The sequence below is a fragment of the Manis javanica genome, chromosome 8 (assembly GCF_040802235.1).
Source record: "Manis javanica isolate MJ-LG chromosome 8, MJ_LKY, whole genome shotgun sequence".
In the NCBI taxonomy this organism is placed as follows: Eukaryota; Metazoa; Chordata; class Mammalia; order Pholidota; family Manidae; genus Manis; species Manis javanica.
In genome coordinates this window covers 84744453-84765091 of record NC_133163.1, presented here as the reverse complement: position 1 = coordinate 84765091, position 20639 = coordinate 84744453, and the positions used below count along the sequence as shown (strand labels likewise).

The 20639-nt window shown below is 38.9% G+C and overlaps 1 protein-coding gene across 9 annotated transcripts in view; it reads right to left on the bottom strand.

The window, feature by feature from the left end:
* The window catches only part of FMN1 (formin 1), a 410926-nt gene that overhangs the window by 236965 nt on the left and 153322 nt on the right, over window positions 1–20639 (bottom strand). For 2 of the 9 annotated variants that reach the window (XM_073211583.1, XM_073211584.1), the window contains exon 8: window positions 2834–2892. The exons of 6 other annotated variants lie outside the window; for them this stretch is intronic. In XM_073211583.1, the coding sequence (XP_073067684.1) occupies window positions 2834–2892 (59 nt within the window). Of the gene's footprint in view, window positions 1–648; window positions 2893–20639 lie in introns of those variants that run through there. One more of the 9 variants, XM_036998447.2, reaches the window with a different exon arrangement.

Here is a 20639-nt window from a genome sequence, read left to right as displayed (position 1 = left end):
CCTTTTGTTACACAAACCTACCTTTCTGCTCAGCTCACAACAACAAAGCAGGATTTCTCTCATTACAGGCCTCTGTCCTCCAACTCACTAATAGCAGGACTAAAAATTGTCTTCCCGACATGGGGAGCATGGAGCAGCCACTACCACAGTTCATCACTGACAGCTTCTCTTAATTACATATGGGCATAGTAGCATTTAGTGCTATTTCTCAAGAACCATTCTAAGCACTCTACACAAATTAACTCATGCCATCTGCATATCACGCAAGGTAAATTCTATCATACCAAGGCCCATTTTACAGGTTAGAAAACCTGTAAAACAGGTTGAATAACTTTCCCCAAAATCACATGCTAGTAAGTACCAACAATGTTATTCAAGCCCAAAGAACCTGTGCTACTCTGCAGTTTGCTTGTTTTTGTCTGTTGTTGTTATGGTTGGGTAAACTTCAGGTATAAGCAAAACTCTAGGTCCCTAGGAACTTAAGGGTTGCTGGCTTTATCCAATTAACATAGGCAGTCCAATCTAGTTCAAACCAACTAGATTCAGGATGGGGGAACACAGGTAACCTACAGTTACCCCAAAGTACATTATAGGCTCATTAGCATACTAAAAATCGTACCCCTAGGTGTCAAGATGGCTCCAAGGCTAACCATATCAGGATCAAAAGAGGATGTAGCCCCCTTTGTCACCAGTTCCCTCCCTATTCTGAGAAAACCCTCACCTTTCCCAATGAATATACTCCCCCTTGCTTAAACTCCAGCTATAAGACCACCGAACTCTTACCTCACCTTGCTGCCCATCTCTGGAACATGTCCTCCCTCTCTCCTTGAGTGTGTACTTTCACTTTATTAAACTACAGTTTGCTTAGAATTTCACATGAATTCTTTTTCAATCAGAGGAACCCTCTCCTGGGTTGAGATCTCACCTAGTGCCCAGGGAGACTTCCCCAGACTGGATTTCCCAACAACACAATCACTAGAATCACTGGAAAACTTGGTAAGCCTTTTCCATAACTCTGTAAATATCTGCATGGGATATTTTTAATTATAGGGTCAACATGCACAGTGAGTTATAATGGGTGATCCCATCAAGTTATATGACTATGATTTGTCTATCTTCTCCATGGGGACTTCCAGGACTCTAGTCACCAGTTTGTGGTTAAATCTGGTTTTCATTTATATTCTCTCTTACAAATATATCCAACCATCTCCCCTTACACACACATACCCTACTGGCAGAACTGGATTATGCAGAGTTGGGGATTTAGAAAACTTCTGATTTCCCAAATGAATGAGAATCATGGCTCTGTCCTTATCCATGGATTCTAATTTGTATTGGCTCTGCCTCTCATTGGCTTTACCCCTTGACTCAACATGTTGTCACAAACATGTTCAGGTACATACTTTAATGTGAAAGGGAAAGTATCCTTTGCTATATAATCTTTGGTCTCTAAGGTATATTTGGTCTCCATCCACAGTTGCTGAAAATGCTTCAGAGCCATTAAGGTGAAATGGGTGCCTTGTTATGTTAATGAGGAGACTTTTGAACCTTACCCAAAGGTAGGAGCTGGTTGCCAGGTGGACCAACCACGTGATTATGGGATGGGAAGTTTCAGCTCCCAGCTCCCAGCCCCAGCCCCCAACCCCTGTCTGAGAGTTCCCATGCTTGGGGAACCAGAACATTTCCATGTACCACCAAACTAGGCCCAAAGCTCTGTGAGGACGGAAGCTCCTTTATTTGGGACCTTGCCCTGTGTATGTCTTCATCTGGCTGTTAACTTGTATCCTTTATGATATCTTTATTAAATTGGCAGACTAGGTGTTTCCCTGAGTTCTGTGAGCCACTCTAGCAAATTAATCAAACCCAAGGGGCAGTTGTTGGAACCTCCAGTCTGTAGCCAGTTAGTCAGAAGCACAAGCCTGAGGCTTGTATTTGGCGTCTGGAGTCAGGGGCAGAGGGCAGTCCTGTAGAATGGAGCCCTTAACCTGGGGAATCTGGTGCTGTCTATGGGCAGATAGCATTAAAATAGTTTAAATTTTTGGATACCCTGCTGGTGGTTAGAGAATTGCTTGGTGTCATGCGTGGGAAAACACATATACTGGATTTGAGTCCAGGAACCTGAACAGACCCATCATCTGAATTGTATGTAGAGACTATTCAGTGTTTCCAAAGTTTTGCACACATACCAGTGTAGTCATGTTTTGGTAATAGACAGCTGGGTTTTATTTGAACAGTTGAATATTTTAATGTACATTAGGAGAAAAATGCAAAGGCACACATAAAACTCATGATTTCATAAGTACAAGTCTTAGAAGATTGCATTTGTCAGTTTAGTCCCTAAACAACATCACCTGGAACTTCTTAGAAATGCTAATTTTCCGGCCTGCCCCAGCCCTGTTAAGAAACTTGGAGGATGCTGTAACAAGGCTGCCCAGGGATTATGATGCACACTAAAGTGTGAGAACCACTTCTGTAAGATAAGATTAGTTTTCAGCAAAAAAGTTAATTAATGAAAGTTAGTTTAAAGAATTTTTGAAATAGTATAAATATATGCCCCAAATCAAGGAGCAGGTATATAAAAGATGACATTGAGGAAAACATGCTAATTACTGACAGATAAATACATTCTGATTAATAAATACAGAAACTTTCTCTATCCATCTCTAACACTAATGAAAATGGTGCTGGTGATAGAAGGCCAAGTCACAGACAATTTGCCTTAATACCTAAGAATGGAATCATATTTGAGCTCTCATATTTACTAAGCTTGTGAAGGCAAAGTATGCAGCCTGGTTTTAGTGTATAATAGGTCTTCTAAGGCGTGTTTCCTCACCAGATGCCTCTGAGCAATGCAGTAACTGCTGTTTGGAAAAGGGATGGCTGTCCTGGTACCTGTCACAAACAGTAGAGAAAGGTTCAAAGTAAGTGAAACTATAAGGGAAAAGAAGTTGGGTGTAATCAAAGTCAATAGCTAGAGAAGGTACATCACCTGAAATGTCAATACAGCCCCTCTTATTAGTGGGCCTTTGACAACCACACCTGTGGTGGAGAAAGTATAATAGGGAGTCTCACTCCATCTTTTGATGTTCTACTGCCAACAACTTTTAATCCCCACCTCTCCCTCCTCCCCTATGCACCACATCTGGGCAATCTGATTAGAAAGGCTTTGACACTGGCAGGAAATTTTAACCACACAAGTCACTGCCCATACTGGGAATCCTTAGCCCTTTCCCTAAACACCGTAATATCCAGGCTAGTCTCCTCCCTTTCCTCTCTCAAAGCATTTTCCAGCCAGCTTAAGAGGGTTGCCCTACTGTACCCAGAAGTCCCAAGTACTAGTATTAGGCCTTTTCATACCCTCGTATGTGTGCGTGTGTGTCTGCACAGCATGTGCGTGTAGGCATCAACCTTGGCATCTGAATCAAATTTTGGGAAGAGGGTCCATTTTACTTCTTCAGAAAGGGTGGTGTCATGTAGAAGTTACATAAACTATCAATGAATCTATCTATGATGTTGTACTATATATGTATCAAAAGGAGATGACTAATTTTCATATTAGAAAATACAAGATTGGACAATCACCTGGAGAAATCCCATGAGTTTATTAGGAATTGTAACTTTCAATCTCTCTCCTTGTCAAGAACACTTAGGATATTCTTTGGCAGAAATACATAAATGCCATTATTAAAAGATGGAAAAACCCCCAACTCTCCAGGCCCACCAATGTTTCACTGTGCCCTGTAGCTCTCTCATTCATGTGCTTAGCATCTCTCTCTGTAAGCCAAGCACTGAACTAAGCTGTAGGAATGAGAAAATGAACAGTACATATTTCTAGCCTTAAAAGGTTTCCCAGGATGTACACTTTTAAAATTTAGAACCTGTTTTCTTAAAATACTTTCTTTAGTTTTCAGTGATTTTATATGTAGGTGTTAAAGGCTGGGGCACTGTTCACCCACTTCAAAGCTCCCCATTCTGCTCAGGGTGTAGAAGACATCCTATGACTTGGGTTTGGCTGGTGAATGTGAACTGACACAGAGTAAGGAGAAGATTTTGTTGTGCTTGCTCATAGTCTGGTTTGCCTCCTTCACTCCCGCTTTTTCACAGAAGAACAACATACCCTAGGAAGCCACTACTCACTCAGTCTGGGACCACATACTTGGTGCAGACCTAAACCCAAGTCTTAGCTGACTGCAAAGTCCAGTCTATGCACAGCCTGGAAGAGTCCAGCCTAGTTCGGCTGAACCACCCATGACCTTTACTCCCATGCAAATAAATGATTGTTATTGAAAGCTATTGGAGTTTAGCATGATTTGTTACACAGCATTATTGCAGCAATACCTGATGAATATATATGGTTAAGTTTCTAGCCAAGTTTACTATTTGAAGGCTCATACCATCTTAGAGGCTTTAACTACCTGGAATGGAGTCTCACGATCAATATAGACAGAAAAGGGCTAAGGGGAAGGAGATAAATGGGGTGGGAGTGGAGGGAGCTGAGAATCAGTATATTTATATCCTTTAATACTCAAAAATGAGCTCCTGGGATGATAGTATAAAATAGGTACAAAGGCCAGCAAATTCATGGCTATGTCTCTGACTTTATCCTGTATCAGAAAGGTATGCAATCAGGGCCAGGCACCATTTGATGGACAGTTTATCATGGAGAAAACAGTCATTAGATCAAATTTCAGAGCCAGGGCTTGGATAACTTGCCTTTTCACTTTGTCCTCTCCTCTTATCCTTACTTTCTGTTCTGTTAAAATGCAGATTCTAAGCAGTTCAGTACTCCAGGAACACAAGGTCCCTGAGAATTACGTGCCCCTTTCTGCCCAGGCAGTTTGAAAAGTCAAGAATCAAATCTACAGAGGCACACAACTTGTCAGGAAAAAATTTAGGCTACAACGGAGAGTACCTGATGCCTGTCACTAGGTGGCAGTCACAATACTTCCTACTAAGACTTGGCATGTGCTCCCAGGCGGCACGGGAACACCTGCAGGATTTGGTAGGACGGTGGCAGGTGGGCAGAGCTAATGGCAAGACAAAGCCGTGAAATGAACCTTTTTCTTTGCTCTAACAGATGGACTAGTATGGATATGGCAGCCATATGAGGAAAATGAGAACAAGTAAGGGGTATTTCCAACCATGTCTCCAAAAAGTTTAAATTGACCCAATAGGCTTCCATTTGTTACAGGTCCACATTTTTTGTTCCTCACTAAGCCTGCAGCGCAATGAATTCTAAAATGAAAGCAAAAAAGGCCAAAGTCATATGCCAGGACCCAAACAGAAAACATCTTGGAGAAACAGAAATGGAACAGAATAGCAAAGTGGTGCTTTGGTCCTGAAGCTCTGGGCCTGCCCTGTGGAGGTAAGATGGCCTGGACTTAGGTTCCTAAAGAGCAAATTTACTATGGAACAACAGGGGCTGAAAGGGCCCCCATGGGCCAGGAAACCTGGGGCAGCCCTGCTGCTTAGAAAAAGAAACAGAGGAGGGGTTCCCACAGGGTCAGAGGAAGCTAGAACAAGTTGCTGTCAACTGCTGCCTCAGGGCTTAAACAGGAGGCCACAGCTGGGGATTAAGATCAAACTCCAAACCCTGTCTGTTCCTGTTCCACCTTGGGCTGGGACCCCAGAACACCACTGGAATACCAACTTCTGGTCTGGGGGTCTTACAAGGATCATGTGAGACAACTGCAACAGATGGTATAAAAGGGGAAGGGGAGACTTTTTCTCCCAAAGCATCCTATATATCATGAGCCTTCAAAACATTCTCTAATACAGATGAAGAAATCTAAAAGACAAGCAACAAAATCCAACTTTGAATATGAAATCACACAACACATATTTTAAATATTAAACATGTTAAAAGTATTTTAGTAATGCTTAGAATCCTTACCAAGATCAACAATAACTACCATAATGACAGTAACAGCACACTATGAAAAAAATATATAAGAAGGTGAGCATAAAATTTAGAAATATTAGAAATGTAAAATGTAGGCATTGAGATAAAAAGTTTAAGAGTTGGATAAACTCTGGTACAATCAAGGGAAGAATTTGTGAATAAAGGAATACTGAATGATTAAGCAAAAACACGGCATGGAACAAGAAAAAGATAATAGGAAAGAATCACAATTAAGAAACTCTGGCATTGGGGCACAGACAACAAAATGGACCATGAGATAGAACAGAAAATAAAGTCTGTAAATAGCACCATGCACATATGAAAATTGAGTATGTGATCTGAGGGTGTACTGAAATTTGAGGGGAAAGGATTGACTATTCCTAAATACAAATATAAAAAAGTCATACTTCAAACCATGCACAAGAATCAGTTCCAGTGGATTAAAAATCTAAATGTGAAAAGCATAACAAAATACCTTGGAAGAATAGACTATCTTCTATGACACTGGAGGTTTGAAAGATTTTTTTTAAAGGAAAACATTTTTAAAATTCAGTTATATTAAAATTACCAAAATCATGTACGTTAAAAAGAGGCCACTAGAAAGTGATAAGCCACATGCATGAGGAGACATCTGCAAAGCATATGACCAACAAAAGATTAGCATCTAGGACAAACAAGTACTAGAGGCAATAAAAAGAAAAGCAGCCAATAGAAAAATGGGCAAATGGATAATAAATTCATGGGAGAACTCCAAATGACTAATAAACACATAAAAGACATACGATCTCACTTGTCCTCAGGAAAAGGTAAATTAAAACTACAATGGGATACTATTTCACTACCATCATATTTGGAAATATTAAAGTCTGCTAATATTAACTGGTGGTGAGAAAGAAAGAGTTCCAAACGCTGATGGGAATACTAGTTGTAACAATCACTTTAAAGACCATTTTGTCAATACTAAATTAAAAGGTTATAAATAAAATCAGAAAATCTACCTACAATTTTACCCTAGTGAAGTGATTAACATGAATACAAATGTTAAGAACACTTACAGAAACATTATTTCTAACTGTGAAAAATAGGAATAAACAAGTTTTCATCAATAGCAATAAAAATAAGCAAATATTCAGTGATATATTCATTCAATGTAATACTATGCAGACATTCAAAGTGCATAAACCAGAACTATATATACTGACACAGATTAATGTAACAAATAACATGAGAAAAAGTGCTCATGGTCAGATGCCATTTTTAAAGACTTTTAAACACAACTATATTATATATTGCTTGGGGATTTTATACTCAAGTATAAAAGAGCACACAGGATTAAATAACCCTAAGGGGAAGGTAGGAAGCACACAGGTGCTTCAGATGTATTTGTAATGTTTTATTTCTTTAGTTAGGTAGTGGGTATTATCATGAACTTGAATACAACTAACATCTTAGCCTTAAAATATATAAAGCAAAACAGAATATAAAAAGATGAGTAAAATGATAAGAGATAATACTAAGTAAATAAAAAAAGTGACTGACACAATTAACCTTGATTATATATCCTTGATCACAACAAATCAGTAACATGCGTTCTTTTCAGGCATACACATTTGCAAAAATTGATCATTCACAAAGAAAATCTCTCAAATTTCAAAGTAATACCATTGTATAGATCATGTTTTTCTATAACACAGTAAATTAAAAACAATAAAAGGATAGACTAAAAATAAAATAAAAACAAAACAAAAACTAGAAAATCTAAATCAGTAGTTTGTGAAAATAAACCATACAACTCCGCAGGGTTTATTCTAAGAATGCAAAAAGTATAAACCACCTGAACAGTTATCAGTGATATATCTACCACATTAATATACTAAGCAAGAAAAGCCATCTCTTCTCTCAAAATAATACAGAATGATACAGAAAACTATCTTGATAAAGGTCAAAGTTCATTCTTGATTTTTAAAAAGGAAAAAATCTCTTAGCTAATTAAAGTTGAAGGAAATCAAATTCAGGAATACCTATCAAGAATTTTTAACACAATTCAAATATAATAGTGAAACTTCAGGAAGATTAAGAATGCCAAAAAAATAGACAATGCCCACCATCACCTATATTTTCTTACTTTATACTAGAGCTCTGGGACAATGCAATAAGAAATAAGATTCTAAGAAATGGAAAAGAAGAGACAAAACTAGTATTATTTACAATGATTTGATTGTCACAATTTATACAATGATACAATCTGTATAGGGGGTTTAGAAAATCCATGCGATACATCACCTAGGAAAACACACACAGGCCTCCTGTAGTTCTGCATGGTGGTGGCCCCTACGTAAATCTTGGGAGAGTGGCTATTGCTGGGGAGACAAGCAGAGAAATTGGACTAGGGACTATTACAAAAGGGGCCTAAGCACTGGATTTAAAAGTCTGAAGAAAATAAGACAAAATGTTGAGTTATAAATGGTTAGTATAAAAGTGCTCATTGTACTTTTTGCTATATTTTTTTCAGTTAGAAAACATTCAGGACTTTCTTTGGACATATGGATATGCTCAAAATTTCATGTACACTCTTTAAACATAGGATTAGTTTTAACTTTATAGTCAGTGAGAAAAACTGCCTACCTCAAACAGAATGACTATACAAACTACTAGTAGGAAAACACACACACACTCTTCATGTGGCTCACATAAGCATTAGTTGACTTGATTTAAAACTTTGAAAGAAGTTGCCTGCACTTTAGTTTGTGCCTCCACTCAACTGACAGAGCCCTTTATTCAAGGCCAACAAAATGAACCTCAGAGAGGGAGGTGAAGATCAGTCTCTGAAGAGGCAGGTGAAAGCCAGCTAGCTTTAACTTGAATGAGAGTGGAATTTTCTAGTAAACCATGCCAGACAAGTTACCCAGGAGGTCAGGCCACCTGCCCAGGTTTCCAAGGGAGACAGGACAATTACATCTCTCAAATGGTGGAAAAATACTCAGATATAACATACTGCATGCACCTACCATTGGGCTTACTGCCTCTAAGTATAAGGTCTTAACTCCTTACTGTTCCTACCATGCAGAATTTAAGAATTACGTGTGTGTGTGTGCATGTGTGTGGCTATTTTCAAGCCTGCATCTCTGCATACTAATACCAAAGATTAGAAACCTATCAGACATAGAGGAAAACAGCAGAATGAGAGTGTGGGAAGGAAAGCTGAGTAGCAGCTTCTCTGCAGAAATACAGTAAGAGGTATAAAGCCAAATCAATGAGGCCCAGCACAGAAAAACTAGACAGTGCTCTGGCCCTTTATCCAGCCCACACCTCCACAGAGTTGCCAGATTTAGGAAATAAAAATACAGATCTCAGTGAAATGTGAAATGCAGATAAAATATAGATAATTTATGTCTTGTGTAATAGTTAGGACACACTTATACTAAATAATTATTCATTGTTTATCTGAAGTTCACATTTAATCATACATCCTATATTTTATCTGGCAACCCTACTTTAGGATCTCTAAGCATTCTTAATGGGAACTGTATTCGGTAGGCCTGGAATTTATAGAAATTGAAGACTATGTGTACACACAGGTGGAAACAGAAACAATACCAGTTTTTTAGGTAGCTAGAAACAATGGTTCTAGACATTTCACTTCAACATGTGTTCTTAAAAATCTTCTCATTTTAGTGCTACAATGATAGTTGTAGTTTTGTTTTACTCCACATAATCTGGTCTTTTCAGATAACTGACTTCCTCATAACTGTTTCAGTAAGTATCTAGTTTTCAAAGCGAACAGAACAGTAACACACCAAATGAAATGGAGACAACACACACACCAGTCCACACACAGCCCACTGTGTGGACTTCTTGTATCTACTGGGAATACCACTGATGAGAGCATATGAAGAGAAGCATACACTCAAGCCTCTGGCAAAATTAGGGTCATATCTGAATTGCAGTAGACACAGACATGCAACTCCAAGAGCATGTATTCAAGAGCTCATTAAGCTCCTTTATCTGTAACCTCCCTTTCTGTATGCAGGCACCCCTTCTCTACCCCTTTGGTGTTCACCTCTGTACCAGCACACCCCACAGGGCTTCAGACAGTTGTAAAAAAAGAGAAAGGGGGAGAGAGAGAGAGAGAGAGAGAGAGAGAGAGAGAGAGAGAGAGAGAGGCATACACTGAGCCACAGGCAAAATACAGTTACTACTCTAAGGTTATAATAACACAGTTAAAAGTCAGTCATGCAGGCACAGTCGCAGGGGGGCCATCAGGTGAGAAATTGGGGAACAACAGTGGTGAAGCTTAGAACCTCACCCGCCCTGTTTTGAGCGAAATCTTCTGCATCCGTGGATGTTTTAATGCCCTTGTCTAGCTCAGATTAACACGTAGTCTACAGGCACACACCTGATCTTCTACAATTGCTCTCTTACAACACTAAACTATGTTTTCTACCTTTATCTTGCATCTACCTACCACTTCAGCATTTTATTAAAAATAATAATAATAATAAAGGGAGAAATGTGGGATCCACATATAAATCAAGTATAAAAATCAAACGAATATTCATATTTGTCCTGATTGTTTACAGTTCATAATGCGTGATCAAAACCGAAAGTTTCTGTGATGACTGCCCTTGTACTGTTCACCAAGTAAGAACTTATTCACTATGTAAGAATTTGTTCACCATGTAAGAATTTGTTTGTTATGCTTCAGAAGATTGGAGACTGACGAGAATTAGGCTTGAGATGGATTAATGATTGTGCATTGAGCATTGACTCCCCTATACAGAATTTTATTGTTGTTAACAACCATTTGATCAATAAATATGAGATACCCTCTCAAAAAAAAAAAAAGTCAGTCATGTACAGCTGATTACCTCTGATCTTTCCACACTGTTACTAAAGTAAAAAAAATCAGCAAAGATAAACTGGAGATAAAACCAGCTCACTTGTGAAAGCCAAAACAACTCCATCAGCCAACTCATGTCCTCCCTATAAAGCCTTTCTTCAGTGGTTCTCACCTTGGCTAAATATTGGAATCACCTGGGGAGATTTAAAAATGACTTATGGATCCCAGCCCAGAAAAAGGTTTAATTGGTATGAAATGCACACGGGCACTGAGATTTTTAAAATGCTCTCCAAGTGATTCTGATATACAGTCAAGGTTGAGAACCATGGCATTTGTTGTTTATCTCCAATCAGTGATGTCTGGCAAGGTTAGAAAGTGATGAATACATGGGGACTGTAAAGAGTATGCTCCACCATTGGCTACTAATTCCAAGGTCTTCTCTATCCAAGCTAATGAGGTCACAAAAGCTAACTCTGCACTGAGCCAAGAGCTATTGCACAGGAACTGCATTTTTCCTTGCCTTACTGCTGTTCCCCTGAAATGCTAGCATCCAGAAACAATGCTCAAATGCTGGGAGTATGCAGAAGGGACTGCAGATGGGAAAAAATAAAAATAAGATGGCAAGATCTTTTGAGCAATCCCACCTAACAGGTAAATCCCAACATAACCTGCCAGATGATTGTTTTAGAAATGCACCATCTGGGCAGCATGAGGAAGATACCAGCTCATTTTAGAGCAATGTTCAGTTTAGTCTGGCACCAAAGCCAGGCCAGGCTAACACACACCTACCCATTCTTCAGAGGAAAACCTGGTCAGGAAACACATTCTTTTTCCCCAAAAGCCCTTGAGGTGCAAGGCCAAGTCTTGGTTAGCTATTACAGAACAAGGCACTCCTTAAGTTTCTCCTGCCTATTGATAAAATGACATCGGCTGAACTGTAGAATCCAATTTCACAAGTTTAAAAATCCTAAAATAGAAAAACAAATTAAAACGAGTTTGGAAAAACATACAAAACTGAAGTCTTACAATTACAGAATCTTAAAGGTAGAAGCTCAGAAGCTACTTAGGCCAGCCCTCCTCTCTCAAAGTACAGAGGAAGAGACCAACTCATTCACACAGAATGACTCATTCGCTGCAAAGCAGAGAGAATCTCAGATCAATATGCAGATGAAAACACACTGCATGCCTACCAACAAAGAAAAGCAATCACATGGCTGTCAGCAGAGCTCAGGCTTCCTGACTACGGTTTTCTGTCTACCATACCTTGAAGCTTCTTTGTGGCTTTTGAATGATGTCAGATGTTCACAGTAAAGGGAGAGGAAAATAACTAGAATTACTTAGGGGAGTAGAAAAATCTTTGAAAGGCAGCAGCTGTAAACAGCAGAGTGCTGAGGAGGAGCACCTGTTAGAGTTGGTGGGCATGTGGAGGGCCCACACAGAATCAGAGATGCAAGTGCTGGTGAAGGAACCTGCACAGTGGCATCATTTTCTCCCCCGCTTCTGCAGTCCAGACAAAGGCAAGAAGAAACAAATGTTTGGGTCTCTCCAGGGCTGGGGTTTTGTCAGATGGCTGCTACAGAAGGGACAGACTCTTAATGTCCTAAGAAGGGAGTGAAGGCAGAAAAGGCTGACAAACACAAAGGAAGACGATTGGAGTGAAGCCCCCGAGGAAAAGACGGGGTCTGTGTTTCTGGAGAATGGAGAGGAAAAGCTGGAACTGGAGAGGGAGGTGGACAGAATGGATGTTATAATTTGTCATTTCAAAACTAAAGCTCTCGTTAAAAAGATAAGGTCCAGGATGTAGACAGAATATTAGCTGATGGAAATGGAAAAGGTACCACTGGAAGAGAGGAGAAGCCAAGATTTGGAATGATTTATCCATGTGGTCATGAAAGCAAAGTAGAGGGTGTGACCTGGGAGATACAGGATGAGTATAAAAAGAAAAGGTAATCTTGAAAGTCACATAATACACCCCTGAAGGTCCAAAGGGCCAAAAGATCATATGACTCTTTATGGCGTGATATTCTGATTTATTTGGATTTTGTTTTGCTTTTAAGAGTTCTCACAGTAAAGGATAAAGGGCTAGCAACAAACACATCCTTATGAGTTTAGTGAGGTCATAAGAATCTGGTTGTGATTATAAAACTAAGTACATGATAACACTTATGTAGCATTTTCCGATTACCAACCCATATTTAATGTTTTACTAATAACATGTTTCCTCAAATGCAAGACACCATTGATTCTAAGACACATATAAGACACAGTATTTAAGTACCATTACAAAAAAATGCTGCCAATTATAGTTGTAAAATGTCATCAGTTGTAAAACACACTGTAATTTCAGATGTGGAAAATGTGCATTGCACAGTAGGTGAAATATATCTTTAACTCATATAATCCTCATAAAAGTTTGATGTGGGAAGTAATATTATTTTTATTGCCCCCATATTAGAGATAAACGAGGACACAGAGATTAAGGACTTGCCCATCTTCACACAGGTAGTAAGAAATACCACCAGGATTTGAACCCAGAAAGCCTGACTATATAATCTACTCTTATTACTATCCAAGCTTAATATTCACAGAGAAGGACAAAAAAAAATCATAATACACCAACCAAAGCTTTCTACTGTCATTACCAGAAGGAGCCAGCTTTATGGAGTGTCTGCTGCTAATGCAGCCTGAAGACATGGACTTCCTCAAAGAGGATCTGCATTCGATGGGACAGATCTGGCTCAGGCCCAGTGCTCTCCACAGGATCCACCCCAGTTAGTGGTTTCCTGAAATTTGTCATTTATGGCACCAACTAGTCAGCACCAACTCACCCCCACATGTCCACTGGTTTTTTCCACTTGACCATTACTATATCCATTTATCCTTAGCCATATTTAGTCTTCTTCTAGTTGTCATCATGTGCTTCACTTCATTAAGGTGACTCCTGAAGCCGTATTCACATCTGCCTCTAATAGAAAAGCCACAGCTGAACAAGTACCCAGGCGCATCCAGCCATCAGATTATATGGCCTCTGACTGCTCTGTCCCTTTGGCTCTCATGACCAGTGAGCTGGAGGCCAGGCTCATGAATTCACACATTCCCCTTAGCTGACTGCCTTAATTACTGTGGTAACAGATGTCACAGAAATACAAAGTCAGAGTCACTATTTCCATGTCCTGCAAACATAAGAAAAAATGTCCAACACTGCTGATAATCAAAGAAATATTAATAAAGTATAAGATACCATTTATATCCCTCTATTTGGAAAACATGAAACCCAATGTTCCCTAAAAAGCAATAAATAGAATCATGAAGTGTTATCATCAATAAAAAATTACTGCTGCTAGAACTATTGTTAGTATTAACATTTATTGACTATCTCCTATGAACCAGACATTGTGCTAAGCACTTACCCTAATCCTTTGAGATAGACACTATAATATTCCATTGTATAGGACACTGAGGGTCACTAGTTAAGGAGGAGAAATGGGGACTACCTTTTAGAAAGTCAGATTGCCAATAGGCATCATGATTGAGAATGCAGACCCCGAAGGAATGGATTGGAAATTAGCTTTGACAAATAGGGGAGCCTGGGTTGAGTCCTTTTCCCTTCTGTGTCTGTTTCCTCATCTGTACATTGGGATAATGATGATTCCTACCTCACAAGATTATTGTGAGGAGAGTTAATATTTGTACAGTGCTTAGAACAGTGCCTGTCATATAGGTATGTAATATACAGTTTTAGCTGTATTATTATTGTCTCATCTCCATTCTTAACTGATAACTTTGACTCCTATCTCACTGACAAAGCTGAAGCAATCAGAACATCCACATGCTCCCACCTTCCAGCATTGAAACCCTCATTGTCTGTCCTTGTAACTATTAGTGGAGATGACTTTCACTGCTCCTTCAAAGCCAACCCCTTAACTAGTATGCAAGATCTACTCTATTACCAGTCTTAAAGAGATCACTCCAGCATGTCTTCCCTCTTCCTACATCAAATTTCCCCTTTCTGCAGAGAACCTTCGCCATGACATACAGAATGCTATGATTTTTCCCATCTTAATCAGAGGAATATGAAATCTTTCTTCCAATCCCACTTGCCCCACCAGCTACTACCCCAATTTTGTTCCTTCTGCAACAAAAACTGTCAAAAATATGTCTACATACTGTTTCCAACTGTCACTCTTTCTAAAGCCATTCCAAATTAGACTTTGACCTAAGCTGGTCCACCAATGTCCCCTGGTGACCTCTGTGCTTCTAAATTTAATGGTCAATTCTCAGTCCTTTCTCCACTTGCTCTACCATTTGGACCACTCCCTCCCCTCTGGATACACTTATTTCACTTGGCATCCAGGACACCAAACTCTTTTAGTTTTCCTGCCACCTCCCTGGACGCTCTTTCACAGTTACTCTTGCTGACCCTCCTGTTCATCCCAGTCTCTTCCCGTAGCCCCCAGGGTCACTCCTAGTTTTGCACCCTGAATCTCATCTAGCCTCCAGCGTTCTAAACACCAATTTTTATACGTTTAGATAACTACCCAGCAGATATCAACAGCTCAGAAGCCCTCTTGCCCAACTTCACACTCATATTCAAATGCCTACTAACACTTTCCTGTGCATGTCAAATTGACATATCAAGTTTAACATACCAGAAATGATGCCTAATCTTCCCCCACCAACCCAGTGTTCTCCAGTCCATGGCAATTCCATTCCTCCACCGCATAAGTCAAAAACCTTAATGTCATCCCTGATTGTTCTCACTCACATCCTGTCAGTAAATACCAATGATTCTACCTCCAGAAAAATCCAGGATCCTTCTACTTTTTAATGCTCCCTTGCTAAAACCATAAACCAAGCCACCATTTCAGCAAATACAACCTCTCCTCTGGATCACAAAAATAACCTCCTAATAACTGTGACCCTAGGTCCACATACCTCCTCATCCTCTCACCTCTAGTTTCAAGAGTAGCCAGAGTGAGCTTTTCTAAACACAAAGAAAATCCTGTCATGCCTCTGCTCAGAATTCTCTAACAGCTTCCCATTTCACTCCTTGTACAAAGGTCAACATCAAACAACATTCTACACTGGCCTCCAGTATTGAATATCAGGGGTTCCTTAATCTTGTTGTGTGTGTGCCATGGACCCCTTCTCAGAATAGAATTTTTAAATGTATAAAATAAAACACAATAGATTACAGAGGAAACCAACTCAGTTGTCAAAATATTTTTAATTGTGCCATAGTAACACATGTATTCATGTATTAATACATTAAATGACAAGACCTAGTGGCAGGTCCAATTACTAACATAATTTTGATGTGATATGGTAATGAACAGAACCATGTTTTAGGATATTTCTAAAACCTAAGTGCCCATCTGCAGATGAATGAATAAAGGAGATACGGTACATATACACAATGGAATATTACTCAGCCATAAAAAGAAAATAAATCCTGCCATTTGCAACAACATGGGTGGATCTAGAGGGTATTGTGCTCAGTGAAATAAGCCAGGCAGAGAAAGACAAATACCATATGATTTCACTTATCTGTGGAGTATAAGAACAAAGCAAAACTGAAGGAACAAAATAGCAGCAGACTCAGACTCCAAGAAGGGACTAGCAGTTACCAAAAGGGAGGTGTTGGAGAGGGGGTGAGGAGGGAGAAGGGGATTAAGTTGCCAAGGATTTTTGCCTACATCATGATTGAAAGAAATGTTAAGTTTCTGTAAGATGTTATTATTTAAAATAAAAATAAGATTTATTTTCCCCATCCAAAGGAATAGACCCCTGAATTCTATTGCTGAACCCCTTTGATAACCCAAGGCCCCAAGTTAAGAACTTCCGGTTCAGTATTACCCCTTGAACCTCTTCCAGCTAACTACTCCACTTACACAGACCTCACCACGCCCATTCTGTACTTAGAGCCTTTGCACTGGCTATTCCTATTTCTAGCATTCTCTTTCCTTATTTCCTTGTTCAAATATCACCTTCTCAATGAGTCCTACTCTAACCACCCTATTTAAAATTGCAACCAACACTTAGTTCCACCAGAGTCCCAATTCCTCCAATCTGTATTTTCATATAATATACTACATAATTTATTATATATCTTTATTATCAGTATTCAACACCACCACCTCTCAGCCAGCCACACAAACTACTTGAGGGAAGGACATTTTTTGTTTTTATTCACTCACTGATGTAACTCAAATGCCTAAAACATAGCCTGGCATAGAGAAGGTACTCAAGCAATACTACTTAAATAAATGTATGCATTGCAAGTAAAATCACTGTTGCATGTCTATTATATAAACTGCTTGCTCCACACACCATTCCATTATGAGAACACAATGCTTTAAGATTTTATTCTTTCATTATTGCTACATAACTCATATTTATTTATTTCTATTCAAGATGTGGAAAAACGCTCCTCTAGTACATGTGGCAGGATATCCATTTGCACCATTTATGAGTGCCTAGATACTAGGTATCTCCCCTCTCAGAAAGAATAATTTAGAAAACATTTCTAAATTGCTAAGGCAATATAAGCAAGCATATATCTAGGAATTAGATTTAGGAAACAGGAAAATCCAACCTTCTAAGACAATCATATTAGCATTTTGCTGTATATCCTTCTGTTCTGTCCTATACATCTTAACAGAATTGTAATTGTTCACATCTATTTTTTTAATGACCTTGAACTCTCCAGGAGCTGAACATTTAATTTCTGATCCTTAGTAAAATTAAGAAATAAAGACAGAAACCACACTCCTTTTTTTTGCTGACCTCCCGGAGACCAGTCTCAGAGTTCTGGAAGATCAGCTCACATCCCAGACACAGAAGCTCACAGTTCTCGAGGTACAGCACCCCAGGACACACTCTCTTTGTTCTGGTGGAGACATCAATGTTCCCGCTCACCTTCAAACACCCACAGCTGATCTGAGTTTGGGAAAGGAGGGAGAAGAAGTGAGGGTCCAGAAGCTGCTCCTCTGGGAGTCCGTGAAGACCAGCTGACTCCACAGGAGTGGAGAGAGTGCAGTTCTCTGAACAGACTCATATTGAGGAAACTAGCTGTGTCCTCTGTAACCTTAGGCTCCAGTTATAGCCACTGAAAACCAGGCAGTAAGCCACAGGGGAAGGAGCTTTGCCATGCCCTCAGGAAAGACAAACAGTATTGACATGTTTTGCAGAACTCAGCTACCACTTTCACTTGCTTTGGCACCCAAAACTAAATAAATGTCAGCTATTATCATGCACATTATTATTCCTGGATCAGACCCAGTCATCTACCTTTTGAACATGGTCACAGGTAATTCTGATGCAGTATTTTTCTAAAAAAAATACTCTTTACACATTTTAAAACTGAAATATAAAATTTTTCACTATACGTTTAAACAACTGTAAAGGACAATTCTGGGGAATTAATGAATATTGATCTCTTAAAACAAAACTATTACACTCTTTTAAATGTAGCTAATATCTAATATCATGCTTCGCCTCTTAGCTTTATCTTTGAAAAGGGGTGAGAACTCTGTTTTAACACTCAGAAATTTTACATGGTTCATCATCTAAAACTCTTATTTTAAACAGGGTTCATCCAAACGTAATACAGTTTTGTGCTTGAATGCCTAATTATTATTCACGTTCTCATGTCCATGGAATACAAACATAAAAATAATTATATTTTAAAAAGTTTTCTGTGATCACAGAAATTTTAGTTTTAAGTTTACTTCTAGACTGAGTTATAAAAAAGTTTATTACTACCTAACCTATGAAAATACATTAAAATGTGATCATTATTAAATTAAAATTTAATTGGAAATGTATCTCTTACTGGAATGGGTAGGACAGACGTTTTTGGTGCTCTAATAAAGAAGGCTTCCCAAACGCTATTATTTGGAATTATCCTTTCTTTGACACCCTGGAGGTTTTTACACCTGAGCAAGTTGTAGCAAGATTTGGAATAGGTGAGACTTAATGTCTTTTGTTTATAAGGTGGATGAAAGGTCCATTTAAATTACGAGTACTAATGAAAGCTAAGGATTTGGAAAGTTAATCTCCTCAAAATTATCCATGTCTCCCCACTGTATCCCTAGGCAGGTCCTCATGTGTTCCCAGTTGGAGGACTGCTAATGTAGTAATATATCCAAAATACATCTTGGGAAAAAGGCAGATTCATTGGAGTCTGGCTCCAAATAGCTGAATTGACAGGCTCCCCAGATTATTTTCTTCTCCCACCGAAGATTCAGAAAATTTGGAGTGGGGGATAAAACTAACACATAAAATGTTTAACAATATAAAATTTATATAAAAATTCCACACTAAGAGACCTATCACAGGCAGAACCAGTGGCCAAGGAATTTAGAAAGGCTCTCATGAGAGGTGGAAGAATCGTGGACTCTCTAAAGGAAGTGACACTGGAACTGGGGGACGATGGGTAGAATTTGAAAGAAAAAAAAAAGCAGAGGTGAACAGTTTCCAAGTTTGAAAACTATGATATTGAGTTTGTTGGCTGGGAAGGAACACGTGGAGTCTGTCCTCATGAAGTAAGTGGCTCATCATACAGACATCTGGGTAGGATGGCAGTGGATTATTCTGTCTGAGTGTTGCAAACATGATAATTACTTACAGTTAAAAATAGAAATAGATTGTTGAGAATATTAATTGAGGTAAACTGGTTTTTGAAACTGGTTTTATGTGAGTTCATTACAGGCACATAGACCTAGAGGTGAACACTTATTTTATCCACAGATTGGGTAATCCATTAACATAATAACACTATTAACTCCTACATTCATCCCAGTCTGGACAAAGAAATAAGAATTTAAATTCAAATCATCTCATCTTATTCTTCTTATAGCCCTGGGAATAGGCTTAACAAACAGTATAAGCCATCACCTAAAATGAAACCAAGAGTATGTATGATTTTTATTAACTATGATTACATTATCACTATCATGAATAAAGATATTGTTATGTATCTGTCCACAAGAAAATAGAAATCACTGCTTCTCTCTCTCCTCTGAATCACTACAAGGAACTCCAAATTGGTCTTCCTATTTCCCCACAGCATCACTCACCTCCCTCCCAGACCATAATCATCCTTACAAAACTCATTTTTGGTCCAGTTATTCCCCTGCCTAGAACCTTTCGATGGCTCCCCCCATTGTTTACAGCTTAAGATCCTTAGCATGGCATGCCATATAATTTCTCTCCCTCCAAGATCTGACCTCCTCAAAGCTACAGACATTATACCATTGATATGATACCATATCAATCAATCACAATAATAAACTACTTACAGTTCTTCAAACAAGTCCTGCTCTGACTTGCTCCTGCACCTTTGGTCCACCTTGCCTCTACCTGACTTAACCAACCTATGGTCATTCAAGTCTGCTCAGGAGGCCTGTCCTGATTTCTTTAGATGGTATTGATTATACTTCTTCTTTTTGTTCTATATGCTACACATCCTTCAATTGGAGCATTGGAATGTTTTATTGCACTTATTTGTGTACATTTCACCTTTCCCCACCCTACTTCCTGCCACCTACTTCCCAGTCCTCCACCAAAAATGAAACACAAAAAACCATGCATCGCTTGAGTATAAGGATCTTGTTTTATTTAACTTTGTGTTCCAAGCATCTATCATACACACCAATACATAGAAAATGTTCAGTAAATATTTGCCTGGTGAATGAATTATAATTTATAATAGTGAGATTAATAACATCAGTGAATTAGATACTAATAATGTGCTAGATGTTATTAAGAGTTGGATAAGACCTAGAAGCATCAGTAACTCTGATGTCATGGCCATTTACCTGCAACTTCTAAGATTACAACATAAAATAAAACGTGTCCTAAGTCAAGGGAAATCCCCTACGAGTCATTCAAGCT